The sequence below is a fragment of the Ailuropoda melanoleuca genome, chromosome 18 (assembly GCF_002007445.2).
Source record: "Ailuropoda melanoleuca isolate Jingjing chromosome 18, ASM200744v2, whole genome shotgun sequence".
Lineage (NCBI taxonomy): Eukaryota > Metazoa > Chordata > Mammalia > Carnivora > Ursidae > Ailuropoda > Ailuropoda melanoleuca.
This window is the reverse complement of record NC_048235.1, coordinates 35254265-35276399: the sequence shown is the minus strand read 5'-3', so window position 1 is coordinate 35276399 and position 22135 is coordinate 35254265. Positions and strand designations below refer to the sequence as shown.

The window sequence follows — 22135 nt, the reverse complement described above, 5'->3', positions numbered from 1 at the left end:
AATGCAACAAATAGCAACAATTACAAACATGGTAGATGATCCAACTATATCCATAATTGCTTTTAATAAACATAATATAAATAAAACAGCTAAAAGACATATTGTCGGAGTGAATAAGGAAACAACCTAACTGTATGAAACCCAGTTTAAATATAAATATTTATATAGAATATAAAAATAAATACAAGAAACCCAGTTTAAATATAAATATTCAGATAGGTTAAAAATGAAAAGATGGAGAAAGATAAACTGTGCTAACACTAATGAAAAAAAAAGAGCTTGAATTTTAGTCAAAGAAGATTAAAAACAAGGAAAATGGATAAAAAAGTGGCATTACATAATGATAAGTAGGTCAATCCTTCAAGAAGATATAATGATCCTAAATGCGTATGTACCTAAAACCAGAGCATTGAAATACATGGCATAAAAAATTGATAGAACTGAAAGAGGAAATAAGCAAATCTACTCTTAAAGTTGGAGATTTAATGACCCCTTTTCCAGTAATTGATCAAGTTAGCAGGAAATCAGTAAGGATATAGTTGCTCTAAACAGGAGTATCAATCAACTTGATCTAATTGACATTCATAGAATACTTCAACAATAGCAAAATGCACATTCTTAAGTACACAAAATAGACTGCATTCTATAGGGCCATACTGCATTCTGGGCCAATATATTAACAAACTTAAAAGAATCAAAATCATACAAAATCTGTTCTCAGAACTCAATGGGAATTAAAATAGAAATCAACTGCAAAAAGAGCTAGAAAATCACCCAACTATGTGGAAATAAATAAATTCTAAATAGCACATAGGTCAAAGAAGAAGTCTAAAGGAAATTTAAAAATGTTTTTAGCTAAAGGAAAATGAAAATACAAATTATCAAAATTAGAGGAATGAAAAAAAAAAGCAGTGCCTAAAGGGAAATTTAGGACACTAAATGAATATATTTAGAAAAGAGAGAGTTAAACTTCAACAACCTAAGCTTCTACCTTAAAAAAAATAAGCCTAAACTAAGCAGAAAAGTAATAATTAAATTAGAAGATAAATCAATTAAAATGAAAACAGAAAAACAAAAGAGAAAATCAAAACCCAAAGGTAGTTCTTTGCAAATGTCAATAAAATTTTTAAACTTCTAGCCAAACTAAATGAAAGAGGGTCACAACTACTGATTCCGTGGACTTTAAAAGGATAATTCAGGAATTCTATTAACTCTATGCAAAGAATTGGGTAATTTAGATGATACAGAACAATTCTTTGAAAGACACAAAGTACCAAAACTCACACAAGACTCTTTGAATAAGCCTCTATGTATTTAATAAATATATCCAATGATTAATACCCACCACTTCCCCACCCCCAGGATGTTTTACTGGTGAATTCTACCAAGCCAGTAAGAAGTGAATCACTTCTCCACAACCTCTTTCACAAAACAGAAGTAGAGTACATACTTCCGAACTCAAGACCAGCATTATCCTAATACCAAAGCCACATACAGATATTGTGAGAAAGGAAAACTATAGGCCAGTGTCTCACAGGAACATAATGCAAAAATTCTCAACATAATGAAAGTAATTCAAATGCAATAATATAAGAAAAGAATTTTTATTATGCCCATGTAAGATTTATTCCAGCTATGTGAGGCTGGTTGAACATTGAAAATCAATCAATGTAATCATCTACATGGCAGACTAAAGAAGAAAAATCGTATGACCATTTCAATCAATGCATTAAAAGCATTTCACAAACTACAACATTCACTCATGATTAAATAAAAAGAAAACACCTCAGCAAACTAGGTAAAGAGAGGTTACCTTCCTCAACTTGATAACGAATATCTATGAAAAACGTACAGGTAACATCATACTTAATGATCAGAAACTGGATGCTTTCACCTTAAGATCAGATACAAGAGAAGGCTATACCCTCTCATCACTCCTATTTAACAAGATATCGGATGTTCTAATAAGTGAAATCAGGCAAGAAAGGGAAAGTAAAAGTTGCACAAATTGAAAAGGAAGAAGTAAAAGTATCTTTTTTTACAGATGACGTGACTATCTCTGTAAATATCCCAGAGACTCTACAAAAATATACTTGCAACTATTATGTGAGAATAGCAAAGTCTTATAAAGTTAATATACAAAAAATTATTTTCTTGTATCCCAGCCACAAACAATTGGAATTTGAAATTTTAAAAATACTGTTTACAATGGCATCAAAAGAAAATTACATATGCCTCACAAAATATGTATAGGATCTATATACAAAATACAAAGCTAATGAAAAAATTAAAGAAGATAAAAAATGCAGAATGATTCCATATTCACAAATTGGAAGACTGAGTATTTTTAAGATGTCAGTTCTTCCCGACTTGATCTATAGCTTCAACACAATCCCAATCAAAATTCCAGTGAGCTGTTTTGTAGATATTTACAAACCGATTATAAAATTTATTTGAAAAGGAAAAGGTCTGGGATAGCCAACACAGTATTGAAGAAGAACAAAGTTGGAGGATTCATGTTTCCCAATTGCAAGGCTTACTAGAAAGCTACATTAATCAAGACATCATAATATTGGTAAAAGAATATACACATTAATCAATATAAAACATAACAAACTAAAATCTAGGACCACGTGATAAATTGATGTTTGACAAAGGAGTAAAGGCAATTCAATTGAAAAAGGATAATATTCCCAACAAGTGGTAATGGAACCACCCAAAGTCCATATGCAAAAACCAAAGCCAAAACCAAACAAACAAAATGCAGACTTACACTATTATACCTTAAACAAAAATTGCATCCAAACATTGCACGTCTAAATGTAAAATGCAAAGCTATAAAACTTCTAGAAGAAAACATAGGAGAATGTCTAGGTGAAGTTCGGTTTGTGGATGAGTTTTTAGATCAAACATCAAAAGTACAATCTAGGAAAGGAAATAAGATAATAATATCAATAAATTGGAAGTAATTAAACTCAAAAGCTTCTGTTCTTTGAAAGACACTGTTAAGGAAAATGAAAAGATAAGCCACAGCAAATATTTGCAAAACACATATCCCACAAAAGACTTGTATCCAAAATAAACAAAGAACACCTAAAATTCAATAAGAAAAACAATGTCATTAAAAATGAGCAAATAGCTAAAAGGATACCTCAACAAAAAAAGATATACAGATGGACAATAAACATATAAAATGATCCTCAACTCATTTGTCATTACAAAAAAAACATCAACGAGATACCATTACATTACTTTTCATTTGGCTAAAATTCAACAAAACTGACAATACCAGTTGCTCCCAACAGTGCATAGCAACCGAAATTCTCATTCATTGATTGTGCGAATGAAAAATGGCAGTCACTTTGGAAGACAGTTTGGCAGTTTCTTACAAAACTAAATATAGTCTTCCTATTCAATCCGCTAACTGTGCTCTTAGGTATTTACCCAACTTCTTTGAAAACATCCATACAAAAACCTGTGAATGTGAATGTTATAGCATCTAATTCATAAATACCAGAAAGTGCAAGCAAAGAAGATATATTTTAATAAGTGAACAGATAACAAACTCTGCTGTTCAAAGAATGGAATTTTATTATTAAAAAAAAATCAAGCTACAAAAAGACATGGATGAATCTTAAACGCTTATTGCTAAGAAAAAGGATTCGATCTGAAAAGGCTACATGTGTTATGATTCAAATTATATGATACCTGGAAAAGGCAAAACTATAAGGGTAGTAAAAACAAAAGCCATTACCTACCTGGATAAACTCATGCTAAATGGTTGCCCATAAACAAGATAAAATTTGTGTATGTTTTGAAACATAGCATGATGTACCATTTGTTCTCCCATGAATTCATTACACTGCAGAAATGCAATTTTTTTCAAAGAATTTCCAATACTTTTGCCTTTGTTAATGCTGTTTAAATGGGAGAAGCTGACAATATTTGCTTTCAAGCCCTATCATGGGTTGGTATTCCTATCGTATTGGTTATTTGCCACTTATTGGAGTTTTGTTTTCAGTTCGATCGGTTTTTATTTGGCCTTCCTGGAAAGGATATATGCCAACCAAATGGTCATCTGTTACTTTACAATAAAACTACATAAATACTCAAGTTGGCATGGCCAACAATGGGATCTTGATCAAGTTACCAAGCTTCCTAAAATCCCTCATTTGAAAATAAGGTCATTGAAAGATTAGCAATAATAAACGTGAAGCACCTAGCACAGTGTCTTCCAGATAGTGCTCACTCAATACGTGGTACCCATTATAAAACAGATTATAATCTTGAATTTGCTTCAAGAACATGAAATTAGACCAGAATGAGTTAGTTGAATGATTCTTACGCTAATCACAGCCTGTTATATCTACATGTCAGGACCAGAGCTTCCTCTCCAGCCTGCTGCCAAATAAGTTTGAGCCCAGGAGTGAGGGAAATATTTCCTATGGAAAGAATTTAGAAAGGTGATGTTGGCTCCAGCAGCTCTTCATTTCCTAGGTTGAGGGGAGTTTATTCAAAGGATATTTCTTCAAAAATGGTGTTTAAGAGATCCATTTACTAAATCATGATCGTATTCAACCTGCTATCCTGAACATTTTTCCTTGGAATCTGGGGGTATTAGATAATCTCTTGGTTTGTTCTCTAATACATCCAATAGTATTTATCATGTGGATTTTATTACTTTAAATTTCACCTGTTATTTTACAGTTTGGGGGGAGCATATCTCACTGTAATCACCATATATCTAAAAATAGATATGAATTTCCCTAACATCATGGAAGGTGATGGAAAGGAAAACTATAAGGAAGTTGAATTTTATTTTTGAGTTTGACTTTCTTAGTAGTAGGAGAGATGCTGGACTTATAACTCTTAAACCAATAAAATGTGGCAACACAACTGGCCAAGTGTAGAGATACAGTCGATGGCTCTCATCAGTTATTCAGTTTCCAAACGCTAAGTCAACAAATATTTATTGGAAATTTAATAGATGTCCCCAGTAATTTCAATGTGGAAGACACTGTGCTAGATGCCAGATCACACATGTGATCTCTGTTCTCATGGAACCTAATACAACATGTAAAGGTTCTCTGTAAGCCTTAGAGAGGAAATTCGAACAGTACCTCATCTTCTATAAATCTCAGTGTTATATGAGATCTTCATTCCAAGATTTTTCAAACTCAATGAGTCAGAACTCTTGGAATGACTCATTCTGGATAGCTTTGCCTAGAACTTACTTATCTAAGCATTATCATTTAACAAGTTTATATGGAAATAATCCTAGAAACATAGGCACTTTCCTGATTTTTTATGGAAGAAAGTATTAACTGTAATCGAACTTCTCCTAAGCTATTCAGTTACCATTATGGCTGTCAGTGATCATATGTATTATGGTACACAGCACAATTATAGTTCCTTGAATTGGAGGAGAATTTGACCCTACAAGAAAATAAATAGTAGAATACTGTAGTAGTCCTATAATACATATAGAAAATAATGAATAGTACAAAATAAATAGAATACTATACTTGTGGCTACTTTGTGTTTTTATTGAAAGCTTTATTGAGATATAATTCTTACACTTTAATCTTCACCCTTTAACGTGGTTTTTAGTATAGTCACAATGGTTTTTAGTAGAGTCACAAGAGTTGTCAACTATCATGAGTATCTAAGTTCAGAACAGGTTCCTCACTCCCAAAGGAAACTTCATAGCCATTAACAGTCTCTTCCCATTCACCCTCCTCATACCCGCTGATAATCACTAATCTGCTTTACACTTTTACGGATTTTTCTATTATAAACATTTCATGAAAGTTGAGTGATAAAATATATGGCCTTTTTAGTCTGGCTTCTTTTACTTAGTATAATATTTTCAAGGTTTATAGCATGTCAATCCTTCATTCTTTTTAGCACTGAATAATATTCCAATGTTTCAGCACACCATATTTTGTTTATCCATTTGTCAATTGATAAATATTTGGGTTGTTTCATACCTTCACTGTTATGAGTAGTGCTGCAGTGAATTTTTGTGTCTGAGTTTTATATAAACACATCTTTAATTCTTTTGGGTATATACTTAAAAGTATGGGATATAGCAATGTATGAAAGTTCCAATTTCTCTCCATCCTAACACTTGTTATTATGTGTCTTTTTGATTACAGCCATTCTAGTGGGTGTGAAGTATCTCCTTGTTTTGATTTGAATATCCTTGATGGCTAGTAATTTTGAGAAGTTTTCATCTGCTTAATGTTCATTTGTGTTCATTTGCATGTTTTCTTTGGAGAAATGGCTATTCAAACCTTTTTAACCATTTTTAACTGAGTTATATTTTTGTTGTTGAATTGTAAAAGTTATTTATATGTTCCTGATAAAGTCCTTCATCAGATATATTATTTTCATATATTTCCTCACATTTCATGAGTTATCTTTTCACTTTCTTCATGGAGTCCTTTGAACCACAAAGATTTCTAATTTAATGATATCCAAATTGTCTATATTTTCTTTTATTGCCTGTGCTCTTTGGTGTTATGTCTAAGAAACTGTTGCCTAATCCAAGGCTTTGAAGATTTACACCTGTGTTCTTCTAAGAGTTTATGCTTTTAGCTCTTACATTTAAGTCTTTGATCCAGTTTGAGTTAATTTTTGTCTAAGGTATAAGGGAAGAGCTCACCTTCATTCTTCTGCCTGTGGATATCCAGTTGTCTCATCAGTATTTGTTGAAAATGCTATTATTTTCCCCATTGAATTATGCCGATTTCCTTATTGAAAGTGAATTGGCCACTAATGAAAGGGTTCATATCTGGATTATAAATTCTATTCCATTGATCTATATGTCCATCTTTATGACAGTAACATAATATCTTTATTAATGTAATTTGTAATTCAGTAAGTACAGTTCCCCAACTTTCTTCTTTGTCTAGATTGCTTTGGTTATTCTAGGTTTCTTCAATTTCCATATAAATTTTAGGATCAGTTTGCCAGGTTATCCTAAAAAATATAGCTAGAATTTGGTAAAGACTGATTTAAAATTTCAGATCAATTTGGAGAGTATTGTCATTTTAACAGTATTTAGTCTTTCAATCCATGAACGTGGGATGCCTTTCCATTTCTTTAGATCTTTAATTTCTTTCAACAAGATTTTGCAGTGTTCACTGTACAATTCCTGCATGTCTTTTGGTAAATTTATCCCTGAGTATTTTAATTTTTTGATGCTTTTGTAAATGGAATTGTTTCTTCAGTTTCCATATAAGTTTTAGGATCAGTTTGCCCGGTTATCCCAGCCTATGATCCAGTAATCACACTATGGTGTATTTACCCAAAGAACATGAAAACACTAATTTGAAAGGAGCTATGCACCCCTGTTTATTGCAATATTACTTACAGTAGCCAAACTATGGAAACAGCCCAAGTGTCCATCAATAGATAAGTGGAGGAAGAAGACACAGGAATATTATTCAGCCAAAAAAACAATGAAATCTTGCCATTTGCAATAACATGGGTGGAGCTGGAGAATATAATGCTAAGTAAAATAGGTCAGTCAGAGAAAGACAAATACCATATCATTTCACTCATATGTGGTATTTAAGAAACAAAACAAATGAACAAAAGAAAAAAGAGGGAGAGACAAACCAAGAAACAGACTCTTAACTATAGAGAACAAACTGATGGATATCAAAGGGTAGATAGGTGAGGGGATGGATGAAATAAGTGATGGGGATTAAGGAGTGTCCTTATTGTGATGAGTACCAGGCGGTGTATTGAAGTGTTAAATCACTATATTGTACACTTGAAACTAATATAACACTGTTAACTAACTGGAATTTTAAAACTCAAAAAGTATGCTTTCATTTATTATACTTTTTAACTCCAGAATTTCCATTTGTTCTTATTTTCCATCTCTTCATTGATATTCTGTATTTAGTGATACGTTGTTCTCATAATTTTCTTTAGTTCTTTAGCCATGATTTCCTCATGTTTTTTACTGCATTTATAACAGCTGCTTTAAAAATCTTTGCATAGTAAGTCCAGGGTCTGGATTTCCTCAGGGACGGTGTCTCTTAACTGCTTTTTTGCTATGGTTGAGCCGTACTTCCTTGGTATTTGTGTCTCATACTTTCTTGTTGAAAGCCACATGTTTTTAATAATATAAAATGGGAACTCTAGAAATTATTTCCCTCCCTTATCCCAGAGTTTGCTGGTGGTGGTATTCCTGTTGTTTGTTTCATAACTTTTCTGAAATAATTCTTTGAAGTCTGTATTCTTTGTGGTGTGTTGACACCAAATGTCTATACACTCAACTTTGTTGTTAGCTAATGATTGCACTGAGATTTCCTTAAATGCCTTGAACCAGTAAGTCTTTCCACCTTTGCCAAGGGGCTCTGTGTGCATGTTGGGGAATGCCTTCAGCACTCTAGCAGCTTACATCTCTGTCTTAGCCTTCACTTCTTGATTGTGCAGATTTTCAATGAGTAAGACATTAGGGATGTCTCAGGTCTCTTGGGCATCGTATGAACAGCCCTGTACATGCATGTGGTTCCTTTTAGATTCCTAGAATGAATAAATCAAAGCGTTCAAAGCTCCCATGGACTTCCCATTCTCTAGCTTTCCTGTTTAAGGATTTTTGGCTCTCCTTTTTTTTTTTTTTTGGTCACACTGTATCTGCTCCTAAGTTATGTAGTTTTAAGCACTGCTGTTCACCAGTTCTGGAAAATTCTCCAGGGGAACCAGCTATTCCCATTGAGAAAGCTCCAAGTCAGGTCATATAGAGACAAGGCTTTATTTGTGGGTGGTTATCTCCAAGGATCTGTCATAAAACTGAAATAATTACATTTATTATATTATTATATATATTATTGCAATATGCCTTATTACAGTAAAGCACTGATTTAAAAAATTAGAAAATTTGAAAAGACTATTTAATCACAGAATTTGCAACAAAAGCTTATGATAACCAAGCAAGGAAAGTCATGTACTGATGGTGAGCCAATTACATTGTTTTTGCAACAGCCAACAAGGGTGTCCAGAGAAAATAAAGTTGTTTAATACTATTAACCTTTCAGTAAAAATAGTTGCTTGAAGAGTTGACATTGGGAACAATATCAATAGTCAATTAAAAAACAAGGCAAATGATTTTAAGTGGTCTCCCTTGGCTCCTTGTGAGTCAGCAAATGTTACTGATACTGTCTAGTTGTTGTTCATTAAGGGAGCCAATGCTGATTTGAAGTAACTGAAAAATTAGCCTCTGTGAATAGTTTGCATGGCACAAGTACCTGTGAAAATGTCTTCAAAAAAGTTGCAAAAAAACACTAATCCAGTACAATCTGAAGTGAAAGCTGCTAAGATGTATTACAACAGAGAGTGCTACAAAATACATGTAGAACAGGAAAAAAAAATCCTACTTAGACAAATTTACAAAACTTGTGAAATGCAAGGTTGTGAATACTATTGTTATTCATTGTATTATTCATCAGTAGGTGTTTTGTGGAAAATACTTGAATTTATCATATTTATTTGGCCAGTATTGTTAGTGGTGAATTTCGTTTGCTCTCATGGACTTCACTCTTGTTAGTTCTGTGAATTTTTCTCAGAAATATAAGCTGAGTGTTTTGACTTACCCTAGGACAAAGCAGTTCAAGAGCTTAACAGTGATTTTTTTGAGCTCTAGGTCAAGACTGAAATTTTTGTGGAGAACTGCCCTAGCTCACTATCATAGAACACTAAGTGGCTTCAAAACTTAGCATTCACGGTAGGTTTTTATAATGTTTCTTAATGAAATCAGCATAAAATTAAAAGACAAAACAGAGCTTATATGTGAAACTTATTCTATGATAGAATCATTACAATGACAATTATCATTCTTTGAATCACAAATAATGCCATACTTCTTTATATACTTCCTGTCATGCCAAAAGTTAAAATAAGAGATGAGACCACTATCTCCACATAAATTTGCAGTTGACAGATTTTCTGATTCAGTTCCAGGAGTGTGTTTGGTTTTTGTTTTTGTTTTTGACCTCAATGCAAGTGCAAAGGAAATTTGCAATTGAGGAGTTCCCTCCTAATCTTCCATTGCAAGGGTTACTCTGCCATATAATGACCTGCTAAAAGACAAATATTGAGAGAAGAGTCTAATATAATTCTATAAAATGCCTTCTAAGTGATATGCTCAATTAGAATCATGCTCACGGAGTACTATCATTATTAGGCAGTACCTATCTGTGTAAACAGACATTTCCAAATATTATATATGTTAAAGCTTATTAGGATCATCATTAACACACGAACATTTGCAATTAATTTTAAATACAGAGAACACTAACTCTGAATGCCAATTAAGGAAAATCCCTTTAAAAATGTCTTTGCTTTTATTAGTAAATCTGTAATACAAAAAAAAAAGCAAAACAAAAACAAAAAACTCCTTCTTCCTCTTCTTCTCCTCCTCTTCCTTCTTCTTCTTCACTATTATTTAATTATATTTTGCATATCATCCATGAGAAGTTGTGAAAATTTAATTTCTCTTTTTTATACAACTACCTGCATAATATCACGTGTGCCTCTTGGCTTGCAAAATTTAACATACATACTATCTGCCCAGCCCCTTCACAGAAAAAAAACTTGTTGATCCTGTTGTAGATAGAGAAGTTGATACTATCTCATCAGATGTCTGGAAATAATAGATGAAGATTAATTTTATAATTTCACCAAGGCATTAATTTTCATCACAAACTCTTACCAAAAGCTTTGAGTTTAAATTAAAAGGGTGTGGAAGAGCTTGGAAAAGTAGAGGTGAATAAAGAGTACCCACATAAAAAGTGAATCTTCAATTATATAATCTCAATTTTCCACTGAAACAAAAAAATAATAATGTAGATTAAAGAATCAACGGGTAGAATAAAATAACCATTAAGAGACCTGAAATCTGGTGTGGTTAACGTTGGACTTTTGCCCTAGCATTCTGAGTGAGAGAGGATGGGTTCCTTTCAGATGATCTAATGGAAGAGGTTAGAAGATTTCACAGAGCATGTAATTTTTTTATTCTTTCACCGAGTGATGAGAGCTCAGACATAACTTGAAATCTATTTCCATGGAGATTTTGATATGGAGGAGAAAGAGGTGATAGGAAAGCATTTGCATTCTTGCAAAACAGTCAAGAAAGTACTCATCAGGAAGGCAGATACCATTTTTACTTGTATTAAGTGTCTGTATAAGTCTATACAAATGTCAGTTTATTCTAATGTACAAAAGAGTGTTTAGCTGAAACCTATGACAACGCACTATTTTGGGTCCTCTATTTGGTCTACATGGGCAGTAAAGAGGGACATGAATGCACTTCTGCCTGCTGGATGACCAGTGTGCTGGACCATGGAATGACTTGCCCCTTCTCTGAAATAGGGCAAGAAAAATCCAAGCCCAAACTCACTTATCAGCATGCACAGTGGTTCCACAGCAGGAGACACTTAGTGGAGACATATGAAAGAATTTTATTTGGTGGTGATTTTTAAATTATAGCAAAGTTCCCAGAAGGTTTGTGGAACCATTCTCTTTTCTCTGGCCATCTCTGTCTCTCCTCTCTTTCCTCCCTTTTCCTTCCCTCCCTCTCTCTAAATGGCTGCAACTAAGTAAACAACATTGGAAAGTTCCTTCTGGAGATTAAGCAGAAGTAAGAGGCAGAGCGTCCAGATGATTTCTTGATGCAATAGGCTTGGCTTCAGGAAATCCCGATGTGAATGTCACCTTCATAGTGACATGTTAGGAGAAGTGAAGGACTTTACGTGCTGCAGAAACTTAATTTCAAGTTAGAGGTGAACAGAACAAGATGAGCATTCTACTTCTTTCCTTCTTCGTTCTCATTCATCCTTAACTTGAAGAGCTAAAACATAGGGAACCTCTAAGTGAGAGTGCCTGTGAACTTCCTGCCTTGTCCACCTCATCCTTCAGATCCTCTTCTGCGGCCGCCACACATGAAAAAACCCTGATTCTTACCTTTCATCCTTAATAACAGCCTGACTTTAATCATTTCTTCTTCTTGTTAAAGAACACTAACCACAGCCTTTTCCCTCCCACCAGAGGCTCCTACTTCTAACTTTTCACCTTTAATCAAGGCACACCCCTTTTAAAAAAGAGCCGTCCTATAGCCCATTGAGCAGAAGGAAGGCCCCATGTCCTGAGTAATCCCAAGTGGCCTCCCCCTCCATTATCCCCATTGCTTCTTGACAGGTCACTGGTGCTAAGTAAAATGTTCTAACACTCAGGATGCCTTTATTCAACAACCTTCCCTCTAGTGATGGCTTCCAGATGGGAGGAAATTTTAAAAGTCTGTGACCCTCAACACATCATTTGGTCCTTACAATGTTTCCAAAAACCTGTAGTCCCAGAACACTGATAATCTCTCTCCATGTTGACATTCAGCAACAGGAATGTCAGAGAAACTAAGGAATGTAGAGAAGGAGACCTCACAAATAATTTCCTATTTAGAAAGAAAACCCGAAAGTATTCACGTACCCTGAAATTAGTTGTGTTTCCTCTGCACAATTTGTACCTTCAATTTGATACCCGTTCCCTGTCTCTCTCTCATACACACAAGCACACAAGCAAACACACACACGCACACAAGCACATGTATACAAGCACACACTCAAACCAGTAACACTGTGGTGGATGCTGTTTTTTTCCTGTCGTAATTTCTTCTGAGGGATTCTGATTATTGATAATTGCCCAGACTGAGCTTCTTACCTGGTGCCTAAGGAAATCATTTTGGTCATGCTAATCTCTGACTCAGGCTCAATCCCATGAAACCTTAGGATGTGTATCAATACAATGAAAAATTAGCTTTCAGATATTTCAAATTCCTACTTCCCACCTCCATATCCCACCACAAAGGTAAAAGTTTTTGGCCTAAAATTCGCATTTGCTTCAGTAATGTGGTTAGAATCAAAAGTATCAGTAACTGACTTGATTGTTCAGTTCCTAGTCCACTGAACAGAGAAGACTATATCCCAAACTCTCTGGAAAATATTTTTCATTTAGGTCAACCTCTGTGTTTTGTATGTCATTTGATATTTAGAAGGTGTTGGGTGGTATGGGAAAGAGCACCTAAAAATACAGCTTCATGCTGAGAAGATTGGCTATGGAGCTTGTTCTCCTAAGATGTGTGGCTTGCCCCAAGCCCCAGGCTCTCCTACGCATGGCACAAACTCCAGCCCTTATTAGAGGTACCTGATGTTTTGGGTCATGCCTCATTTGTCCTCACATTGTAAGAAATCCCAAATGCAATACCCATAAGATATAAAGGGATTTAAATGAGGGTCTGTCTGGGGAATGGCGAGGAAGAGGGAAACTGTCTTTTTTATCTTTCTCCTTGATCTTCTGTCTGGTAACCATTTAAATTCTGAGATGCCTACATGTATATTTTCATAGAAAATGCTCTGCAGAAAGCTGTCAGTTTATAGTCATCAGAAATAAAGCAAAGCTTAACAGAGAGATCCTCAAGTGTACTTTCAGATGTGGGTTTATCTAATAGAAACACCATCCTATTCTTGCCTTCACCTGGTCTGGGACCACTCTGACCTTGTGTCTCACTTCTAAGCAAGAGGGTGGAAAAAATGTCTTTGTGGAGATTTTAAATTGTAAACATTGAAAACAGAGGTCATGGATTTGATAGACTCCATCTGTAAAGCAGAATTTAAAGGCAAACAGAACACTCTATTCACAGCTGATTTGGTTTACATTAGCACACAGTTTATATTCTCCTATGAAGACTGAAATAAGATTATACTGAACACAATGATATCTTGAATTTTAATATGTCTCCTTTTCAAAATACCATTTACAGATTTTAAAAAATCATACCCACAAACTTCACTATTAAAGTTTATAATACCACAATGATTTCTTATGCAAAGAATCAAGAGACAGTAACCAGAGGAAGGTTGGAAGGTAAAATTCTCTGTATGTGTTAAAACATGTGGGGCTCTGACCACCCAACTGTCGTTTCTTTCATTGAACATCAACCAAACCCACCTATAGACAGAGGTATGGAAGGTTTTCTGGACATAGTGTTTCAAATGCTTTATTCTTCCTTCCCTTTTCCTCCCTGCTTAGGGCCTTTTCCCCATTCTGGTAGTAGAGTGCTCAGTTTTAGGGCTGAAAGTCTTCTGTCCCGGGAAACCCCAGGTTTGAGCACACAGTAGCAGCCATTCCCCTCCCTTCCTAAGGCTTCCCACATGGCGACCGAGAGGACATGATGCTTTGGAGATAAGCAGCCTGCTGTCACAATGAAATATCCCACAAGATTTCAGGGCAGGTTTTCTTGCATCTTACCTGGTAGTAAAGGACTGTCAGCAGTGATATCTGGTCACACTGGAGGTTAAGGCACAGAGCCTGGTACACATTTTCCCTTCTCATGGAAAAGGAAGTGATCACAGAGACCTCTCTAATGAGGAAGGTGGACTGTGTTCTCTTCCTTCCTGAGATTCTTACATGGTTGCTTGGTCCTGAAAATTTCTCATACCTCACAGGAACCCTTTTCCATTTGCTCATACACAGGTTCCCAAGGAAATGGACTATAAAAAATTATCCATGTTTTTAAACCTTAAGTTTCCCTCCAAGGTAAAAATAATGCCTTGTTATGAATAAGTGGCAACCAGGTGAAACCAAAAAAAATGAAATCATAATGTGGCCATAAAGGCTCATAATCTGAAATTCGATGATAGCATGCATGTAGTGTGTAGGGGTGTGTGTTATGTGTGCAAGACAGAGAGAGAAAGAGACAGGCACAGGATAGAGGGGGAAGCACTGATTATACAACTTGCTCTCACATCCCCAAATTTAGGTGATTGTCTTCTTCCCAGAACTCAAAAGGTGGTAGTCAGAATTGACAATCAATTAGTATTTTCAGGTTAAGTATAAACGGAATAACCTCCTCACTGTATACGAAGTCATTAGAGAGAGGGCAGCTGTAGCCTGGAAGATACAAAATCCAAAGCAGTGCCAAAGGCATCAGAGGAACAAAGGATTTTTCCTCCATTTTTGGTGGGAACTTGATCACTATCTTCAAGATATAGTTTCAGTGGATTTTTCCAAAGATTGAACCAAGAAAGGCACTGGAGCTCCTGGACATCCTGACACATTCCTCCCCACTCCTTCCCAAAACGTAGCCAAGGGACTTGTCTTTTCTGTGCTAAGACTTTGAAACTTGTTACTTTCATTTAACTCAAGTCTTGAGCAAAAAAATATATTGTTCTGCAACCAGGCCAGAAAACTCTCTCGTAGGAATTTACAAGCCACCTATGGAGTTTTAAAAAGGCTTCAAATAGAATGGTTATGTGCCAGTGTTTCCTAACACATCCAAAAATGAGGCCTGCAAAAGAGGAAAAAAAAAAACCTGTCAGTGCCTTTTAAACGTTATAATAGATATTGTGAACAGTGGAGGATCTCATCCCATAGATCATCTTCAAGCATAATCTGAGTCAAGTCTGTAAGTTGGAGGAAATAATGACAGCAAACTTTTATGCTCTTGGACACTGTGCTTCCTGACCTGGCGCTGAAACCGACCCCGCCTTAACCTAGGATTTCCTACATGGTTTGATCTCTCTCTTTCATCAGATGCCACCATTGGAAACGAAAGGCACATGGTTCTTCACTTATAGTTTCCTTTAAGTGATAGGATTCATAGAGGATACGTTTCTATGGACATGGAAGAATAAAAGTACTCTTCAGAATGGTTCCAGAAAGCAGAGAGGAAAGAAGTTGCCTTCCTTAGCTGGGACAGGTTCAAGCTTGTACTCACAAGGCAGTTGGTGTCATGCATAAGACAGCAGCCCAGAGAAAGGCAGTCGTCAGCAAAGAAAACTGGAGCCCTTATTCCCGTGCTGCTCTGCACATCCACAAGGGGACTGGCTACAAAAGCTATTCTCATCCAGCACACTAGACCGGTCAGCCTCGAAAAATGGCAGTCAGAGACCTAACTCTGAGGACATTTCAGGCTTTGATGCCTCCTGGATGCTCCCAGGTAGAAGTATCCTACTTCGCTTGGGCAGGAGAAGCCTATCTTGTGACCAGCAAACTCCTCCACCCTTATCCTAAACATGTCCTGCTGAAGGCCCCCTCCACTAACTCCTACCGTATTGCTTGCCAGTCTTTCCTACACAGAAAGTTCCCTCACCCAAGAAATTTCTGCCTGTGACTATGATGTGGCTTTTCCTTTTTGCCCTGGGTGACTTGGATGGTGTTCTGTGGCTCCTTTTTCCTCCAATAGCATCAGCCTTTATGTTCTAATCTCCATTTCCTAGTTAATAAGACTGCTAGTGCTGCACATTCCCATAGATGACTTATTATTCTCTTTAGGAAGGTATATTTCTGCAAGGATCATGTCATTTGCAAGGCATATGGCAGAAGGGAGCTATAGTTAAGAGATGGTGAAATAAGTTGCATCAGGTTTTGCTTGGCAAGGACACCAGATGGATGCTTTTATGATGAAGTGGTGCTCCTCCAGCCTTTTCTTTTATGCAGGTCTCCAACAGGTGTTTCCTCTAAGGCATATCTGTTTTCCATAACATCAGAATAAAGAAAGATGTTGTCTGTGACAGCTTGTGTACATAGATCATGCTTTTATTATGATAGAAAAGTGTACAGTGATTGATTTGGTATTCTGAGTCAAGCTAAAATGTGCTTGGGAGAAGATCATTTTCCATTTGCCAAAAGGGCATTTAATTTCCAGACCAGGAGTCTTCATTCATTATGGGGCTGGAGGAGGGGATGGGAAGAGGAAGAAGGAGGGGAAACGTGAAAAGACTGAAGAAAGTGACCAGAAGAAGAGTAGTAGCAGTTGTCACAGATGTGGGTGCTGAGGACAGGGAGCAGGAAGCCACCTCCTTGCAGGTAACTTGGGTATATTATATGAGCAATTGAGGGACGGTGTCTAGGAAGCTACACGTGGAGAGAAAAATAGATTCTGTGTGAATGAGTAACATAGCCAGTTCTCCAGACCCTGATAAAAATCAAAAACAGATGCCGGTCTTAGGTGTGTTCCCTGCTGAGTTTCTTTAACCAGCTTGGCCTAAAGCCATCACCATGGTCCTATGTAGTACCATTAAGAGAGCCTTCGTGGCTATTAGAATTCGGGGTTGGACCTGCCAAGTTAAGGATATTTAAACCACCATAAAGCATGTTAATTTGAAAGAATAAGGTAACCCATTTTGGTCAAACTGACCTTGAGGCTTACATTGCAACATCTTCTGGCCAGGTAAATGACTAGAATCCACCAAGTTTACAGGGAGGTCTTCAGTGGGATTGCATCTCGGCCTTGGCCAATCTCATTAGCAATAAGCTCTTAACTTTCCAAACCCTTCTCTCATGTCAGCTTCTCTGGGTCCTCTCTCTACCCCATTACTTTAAGTCTGACACTTTTAAGCTGACAATCTTAAATTCCTTTGTCTGAAAAAATTATGACTTAAGATAGTAATTTAGAAACTGACTCAGTTAAAGAGATCAAAATTGCTTGGTATTATCTTAGAGTCTGAGACTTTGGGCCAGGTGTTGAATAACAAGCTGTATTAATTCACAGAAAGAAAAAAAAAAAAACCTCACCCTGTAGCACAGAGCACAATATTTTGCATTTTCCCCAGGACATATAGTAAAATCTCGCAGGAGAGTGCTGTCATAACATACTGATTACCACAGCTGAACCTACAGTGTGACATTGTACAGTATGTCCCAAAAGATGTTTCAAGAGATAGTAACACATATCTTTGAATAAATAAATGAATAAGTAAATGGTAAATGTGTGTGGTCAAGTAAGTGTGTAAAACACTGGATTATACAAACCTTAAAGGGTTTCTTTTTTGTACGACTTTTCTGAACCTTTCATAACACTAAAATTCGATGTGAATCTCAAAGAGGGGACATTTTTCTCAAACTTTATTTGACTACAAAAAACATTTCCTCACTGCTTCTTCAGTTACTGATATTTCATGCAACGTGTTTTTTAGAATAGGCATTTCTGTGAAAATAGGATGGATGGATGTTGTGGTAACAACCATGAAATCTCAGTGACTTAGCACAGNAGATGTTTCAAGAGATAGTAACACATATCTTTGAATAAATAAATGAATAAGTAAATGGTAAATGTGTGTGGTCAAGTAAGTGTGTAAAACACTGGATTATACAAACCTTAAAGGGTTTCTTTTTTGTACGACTTTTCTGAACCTTTCATAACACTAAAATTTGATGTGAATCTCAAAGAGGGGACATTTTTCTCAAACTTTATTTGACTACAAAAAACATTTCCTCACTGCTTCTTCAGTTACTGATATTTCATGCAACGTGTTTTTTAGAATAGGCATTTCTGTGAAAATAGGATGGATGGATGTTGTGGTAACAACCATGAAATCTCAGTGACTTAGCACAGCAAAGGTGTCTTTCTTTTTCATGTTACATGTCTGACACAGGTCACTGAGGCCAGGGCACTCTGCTGTACGCAGGCACTCATGTTCTCAGGCTGGTCATCACTACAGCAGGTCAGGAGCAAACCTGCAGAGTCACACGGGAGCTTGTCCCTACATCAGCCATAACTTCTCCCATTTCATTGGTCAGAACTAGTCATGTGGCCCCATCTGGCTGCCCATCTGCTAAAGAAGGAAAGGAAAATTGGATCTTCTGAGCATCATAATCTCAACCTCAGCATTCTATTCAAATTCCAGCTTTACCATTTGTTAGCTCTTTGACTTTTATCCATAAAACAAGGAGTGGTCTTTAAAATCTGGTAGAGACGGAAATGGTCACTAATATTTCAGTCACTTCCCATGTTCTTCAACCCCCGTAAAGTTAGCAGGAGGCATGTGACTAGTTTTGGTCAATGAAATGTGATCAAAAATGTGTGTCACGTTGGGCCATGGCAGTTAAAAGCCCAGGCTTGCTTCTCCAGTCCCTTTCTCTTCCCTTGCCTTAATGCAGGAGGATACGTATTCTGGGTGTGTGACTCTAAGATGGTACGGCCTCTGGACCCCTCTGGCTCTGAGTGGCTGTGTGGAGCACAGGAACCTGTTCACCTGAGGAATATATGTAGTGTGAGTGAGAACTTGTGTTATGTTCAGCCCCTGGAATTTTGAGGTGGTTTCTGCAGACTAAGCCTTGATTCTCCTGACTCAAATAGGTCCAGACTCTAAACTTTCTGTGCTTCTAAAAGGGTTTCCTCTCTTCTCTATCGAGGAAATATGCATTCCTTCAGATACGATGGGATTTTTTCCAAGATCATCTAGCCCTGTGGGTGGTTGAATATATTCTATTACACAACTAGCATTGTACCCAACTGCAGTGTGGGGTGATCACGTGGGGGGCTTTGCTAAGACTTAAACCAAGATTGGAGCAGAGTTTAGTCAAATGCAGGCCAGTGACGGAAGCTGTAAAGACTACAAAACGCATGTAATAAGGAAGGATGTTTCGACAGAGATTCATACAAAAAGATAGGGAAAGGAGAGGAGAGGAAAACAAGGCAAGGAGAGAGATACCATTCATGACTCAATCTCACAGCCTTTTAAATTCTATCTTCAGGTGCCCAAAACACCTCCCATGATTTCTCCCAAGCAATAGCAGCATCACCAAAGTAGCAAAATCAAGAGCAAAAATAACTACCTTCAAGGCACATATAGCGTAAGGTAAAAGGAGAGCTTGATAGGTCTGCTAAATGCACACGCATGCACATACACACATGTGCACACACACACACAAGGTGCTCAGTATGTCTTCAGCTATGATATGCCCTGGACATTCAGCTCTTGGTGTCTTTCAGACATGAATATTTATTCTGGAGTCTCACAGACCCAAGATTATTCTCCTTATGTTATTCTGCGCTTTGGGCTCAAGGTTCTAGTGAGTTCGACATCTTGGCTTTGTTACACCAGTGCCGCAGATGTTCTCAGCTAACTCTCCATTCTCCCTACTTAGGACTTTTCTGTATGAAACAGAACAAGATTCTGACCAGCTCGATAGCAGCGGCATGTTTCACTGGTGCAAAGCAATCCCTCTGGACAGTGTGATTCTGGTAGGTGATCCTGTACCAAATCTCAAATAAGATAAAGCTACACCTAGGATAAATAACGTCCTTGCACTAGTTATAAGCACTTGCCATTTCTCTTTGTAAACTGTGAATTTCAAAGGAAGACCACATTCCTCACCAGCCTGAATGGTATGCAGGGTAACAGATGTGGCATTTGACAAAGACCGTGTAGGTAATATGCTGGGATTTGAAACAATTAGATCAGATTGTTCCTTCTTCCCCCCTNTGACTCAGTTAAAGAGATCAAAATTGCTTGGTATTATCTTAGAGTCTGAGACTTTGGGCCAGGTGTTGAATAACAAGCTGTATTAATTCACAGAAAGAAAAAAAAAAAAACCTCACCCTGTAGCACAGAGCACAATATTTTGCATTTTCCCCAGGACATATAGTAAAATCTCGCAGGAGAGTGCTGTCATAACATACTGATTACCACAGCTGAACCTACAGTGTGACATTGTACAGTATGTCCCAAAAGATGTTTCAAGAGATAGTAACACATATCTTTGAATAAATAAATGAATAAGTAAATGGTAAATGTGTGTGGTCAAGTAAGTGTGTAAAACACTGGATTATACAAACCTTAAAGGGTTTCTTTTTTGTACGACTTTTCTGAACCTTTCATAACACTAAAATTCGATGTGAATCTCAAAGAGGGGACATTTTTCTCAAACTTTATTTGACTACAAAAAACATTTCCTCACTGCTTCTTCAGTTACTGATATTTCATGCAACGTGTTTTTTAGAATAGGCATTTCTGTGAAAATAGGATGGATGGATGTTGTGGTAACAACCATGAAATCTCAGTGACTTAGCACAGCAAAGGTGTCTTTCTTTTTCATGTTACATGTCTGACACAGGTCACTGAGGCCAGGGCACTCTGCTGTACGCAGGCACTCATGTTCTCAGGCTGGTCATCACTACAGCAGGTCAGGAGCAAACCTGCAGAGTCACACGGGAGCTTGTCCCTACATCAGCCATAACTTCTCCCATTTCATTGGTCAGAACTAGTCATGTGGCCCCATCTGGCTGCCCATCTGCTAAAGAAGGAAAGGAAAATTGGATCTTCTGAGCATCATAATCTCAACCTCAGCATTCTATTCAAATTCCAGCTTTACCATTTGTTAGCTCTTTGACTTTTATCCATAAAACAAGGAGTGGTCTTTAAAATCTGGTAGAGACGGAAATGGTCACTAATATTTCAGTCACTTCCCATGTTCTTCAACCCCCGTAAAGTTAGCAGGAGGCATGTGACTAGTTTTGGTCAATGAAATGTGATCAAAAATGTGTGTCACGTTGGGCCATGGCAGTTAAAAGCCCAGGCTTGCTTCTCCAGTCCCTTTCTCTTCCCTTGCCTTAATGCAGGAGGATACGTATTCTGGGTGTGTGACTCTAAGATGGTACGGCCTCTGGACCCCTCTGGCTCTGAGTGGCTGTGTGGAGCACAGGAACCTGTTCACCTGAGGAATATATGTAGTGTGAGTGAGAACTTGTGTTATGTTCAGCCCCTGGAATTTTGAGGTGGTTTCTGCAGACTAAGCCTTGATTCTCCTGACTCAAATAGGTCCAGACTCTAAACTTTCTGTGCTTCTAAAAGGGTTTCCTCTCTTCTCTATCGAGGAAATATGCATTCCTTCAGATACGATGGGATTTTTTCCAAGATCATCTAGCCCTGTGGGTGGTTGAATATATTCTATTACACAACTAGCATTGTACCCAACTGCAGTGTGGGGTGATCACGTGGGGGGCTTTGCTAAGACTTAAACCAAGATTGGAGCAGAGTTTAGTCAAATGCAGGCCAGTGACGGAAGCTGTAAAGACTACAAAACGCATGTAATAAGGAAGGATGTTTCAACAGAGATTCATACAAAAAGATAGGGAAAGGAGAGGGGAGGAAAACAAGCCAAGGAGAGAGATACCATTCATGACTCAATCTCACAGCCTTTTAAATTCTATCTTCAGGTGCCCAAAACACCTCCCATGATTTCTCCCAAGCAATAGCAGCATCACCAAAGTAGCAGAATCAAGAGCAAAAATAACTACCTTCAAGGCACATATAGCGTAAGGTAAAAGGAGAGCTTGATAGGT

General features: G+C 37.0%; 1 protein-coding gene across 1 annotated transcript in view; it reads left to right on the top strand.

Moving 5' to 3' along the window:
* The window catches only part of KCNU1 (potassium calcium-activated channel subfamily U member 1), a 143030-nt gene that overhangs the window by 94583 nt on the left and 26312 nt on the right, over window positions 1-22135 (top strand). Inside the window, 2 exon segments of the mRNA XM_002917235.4 lie at window positions 9076-9118; window positions 19939-20035. Coding sequence (XP_002917281.1) covers window positions 9076-9118; window positions 19939-20035 — 140 coding nt within the window.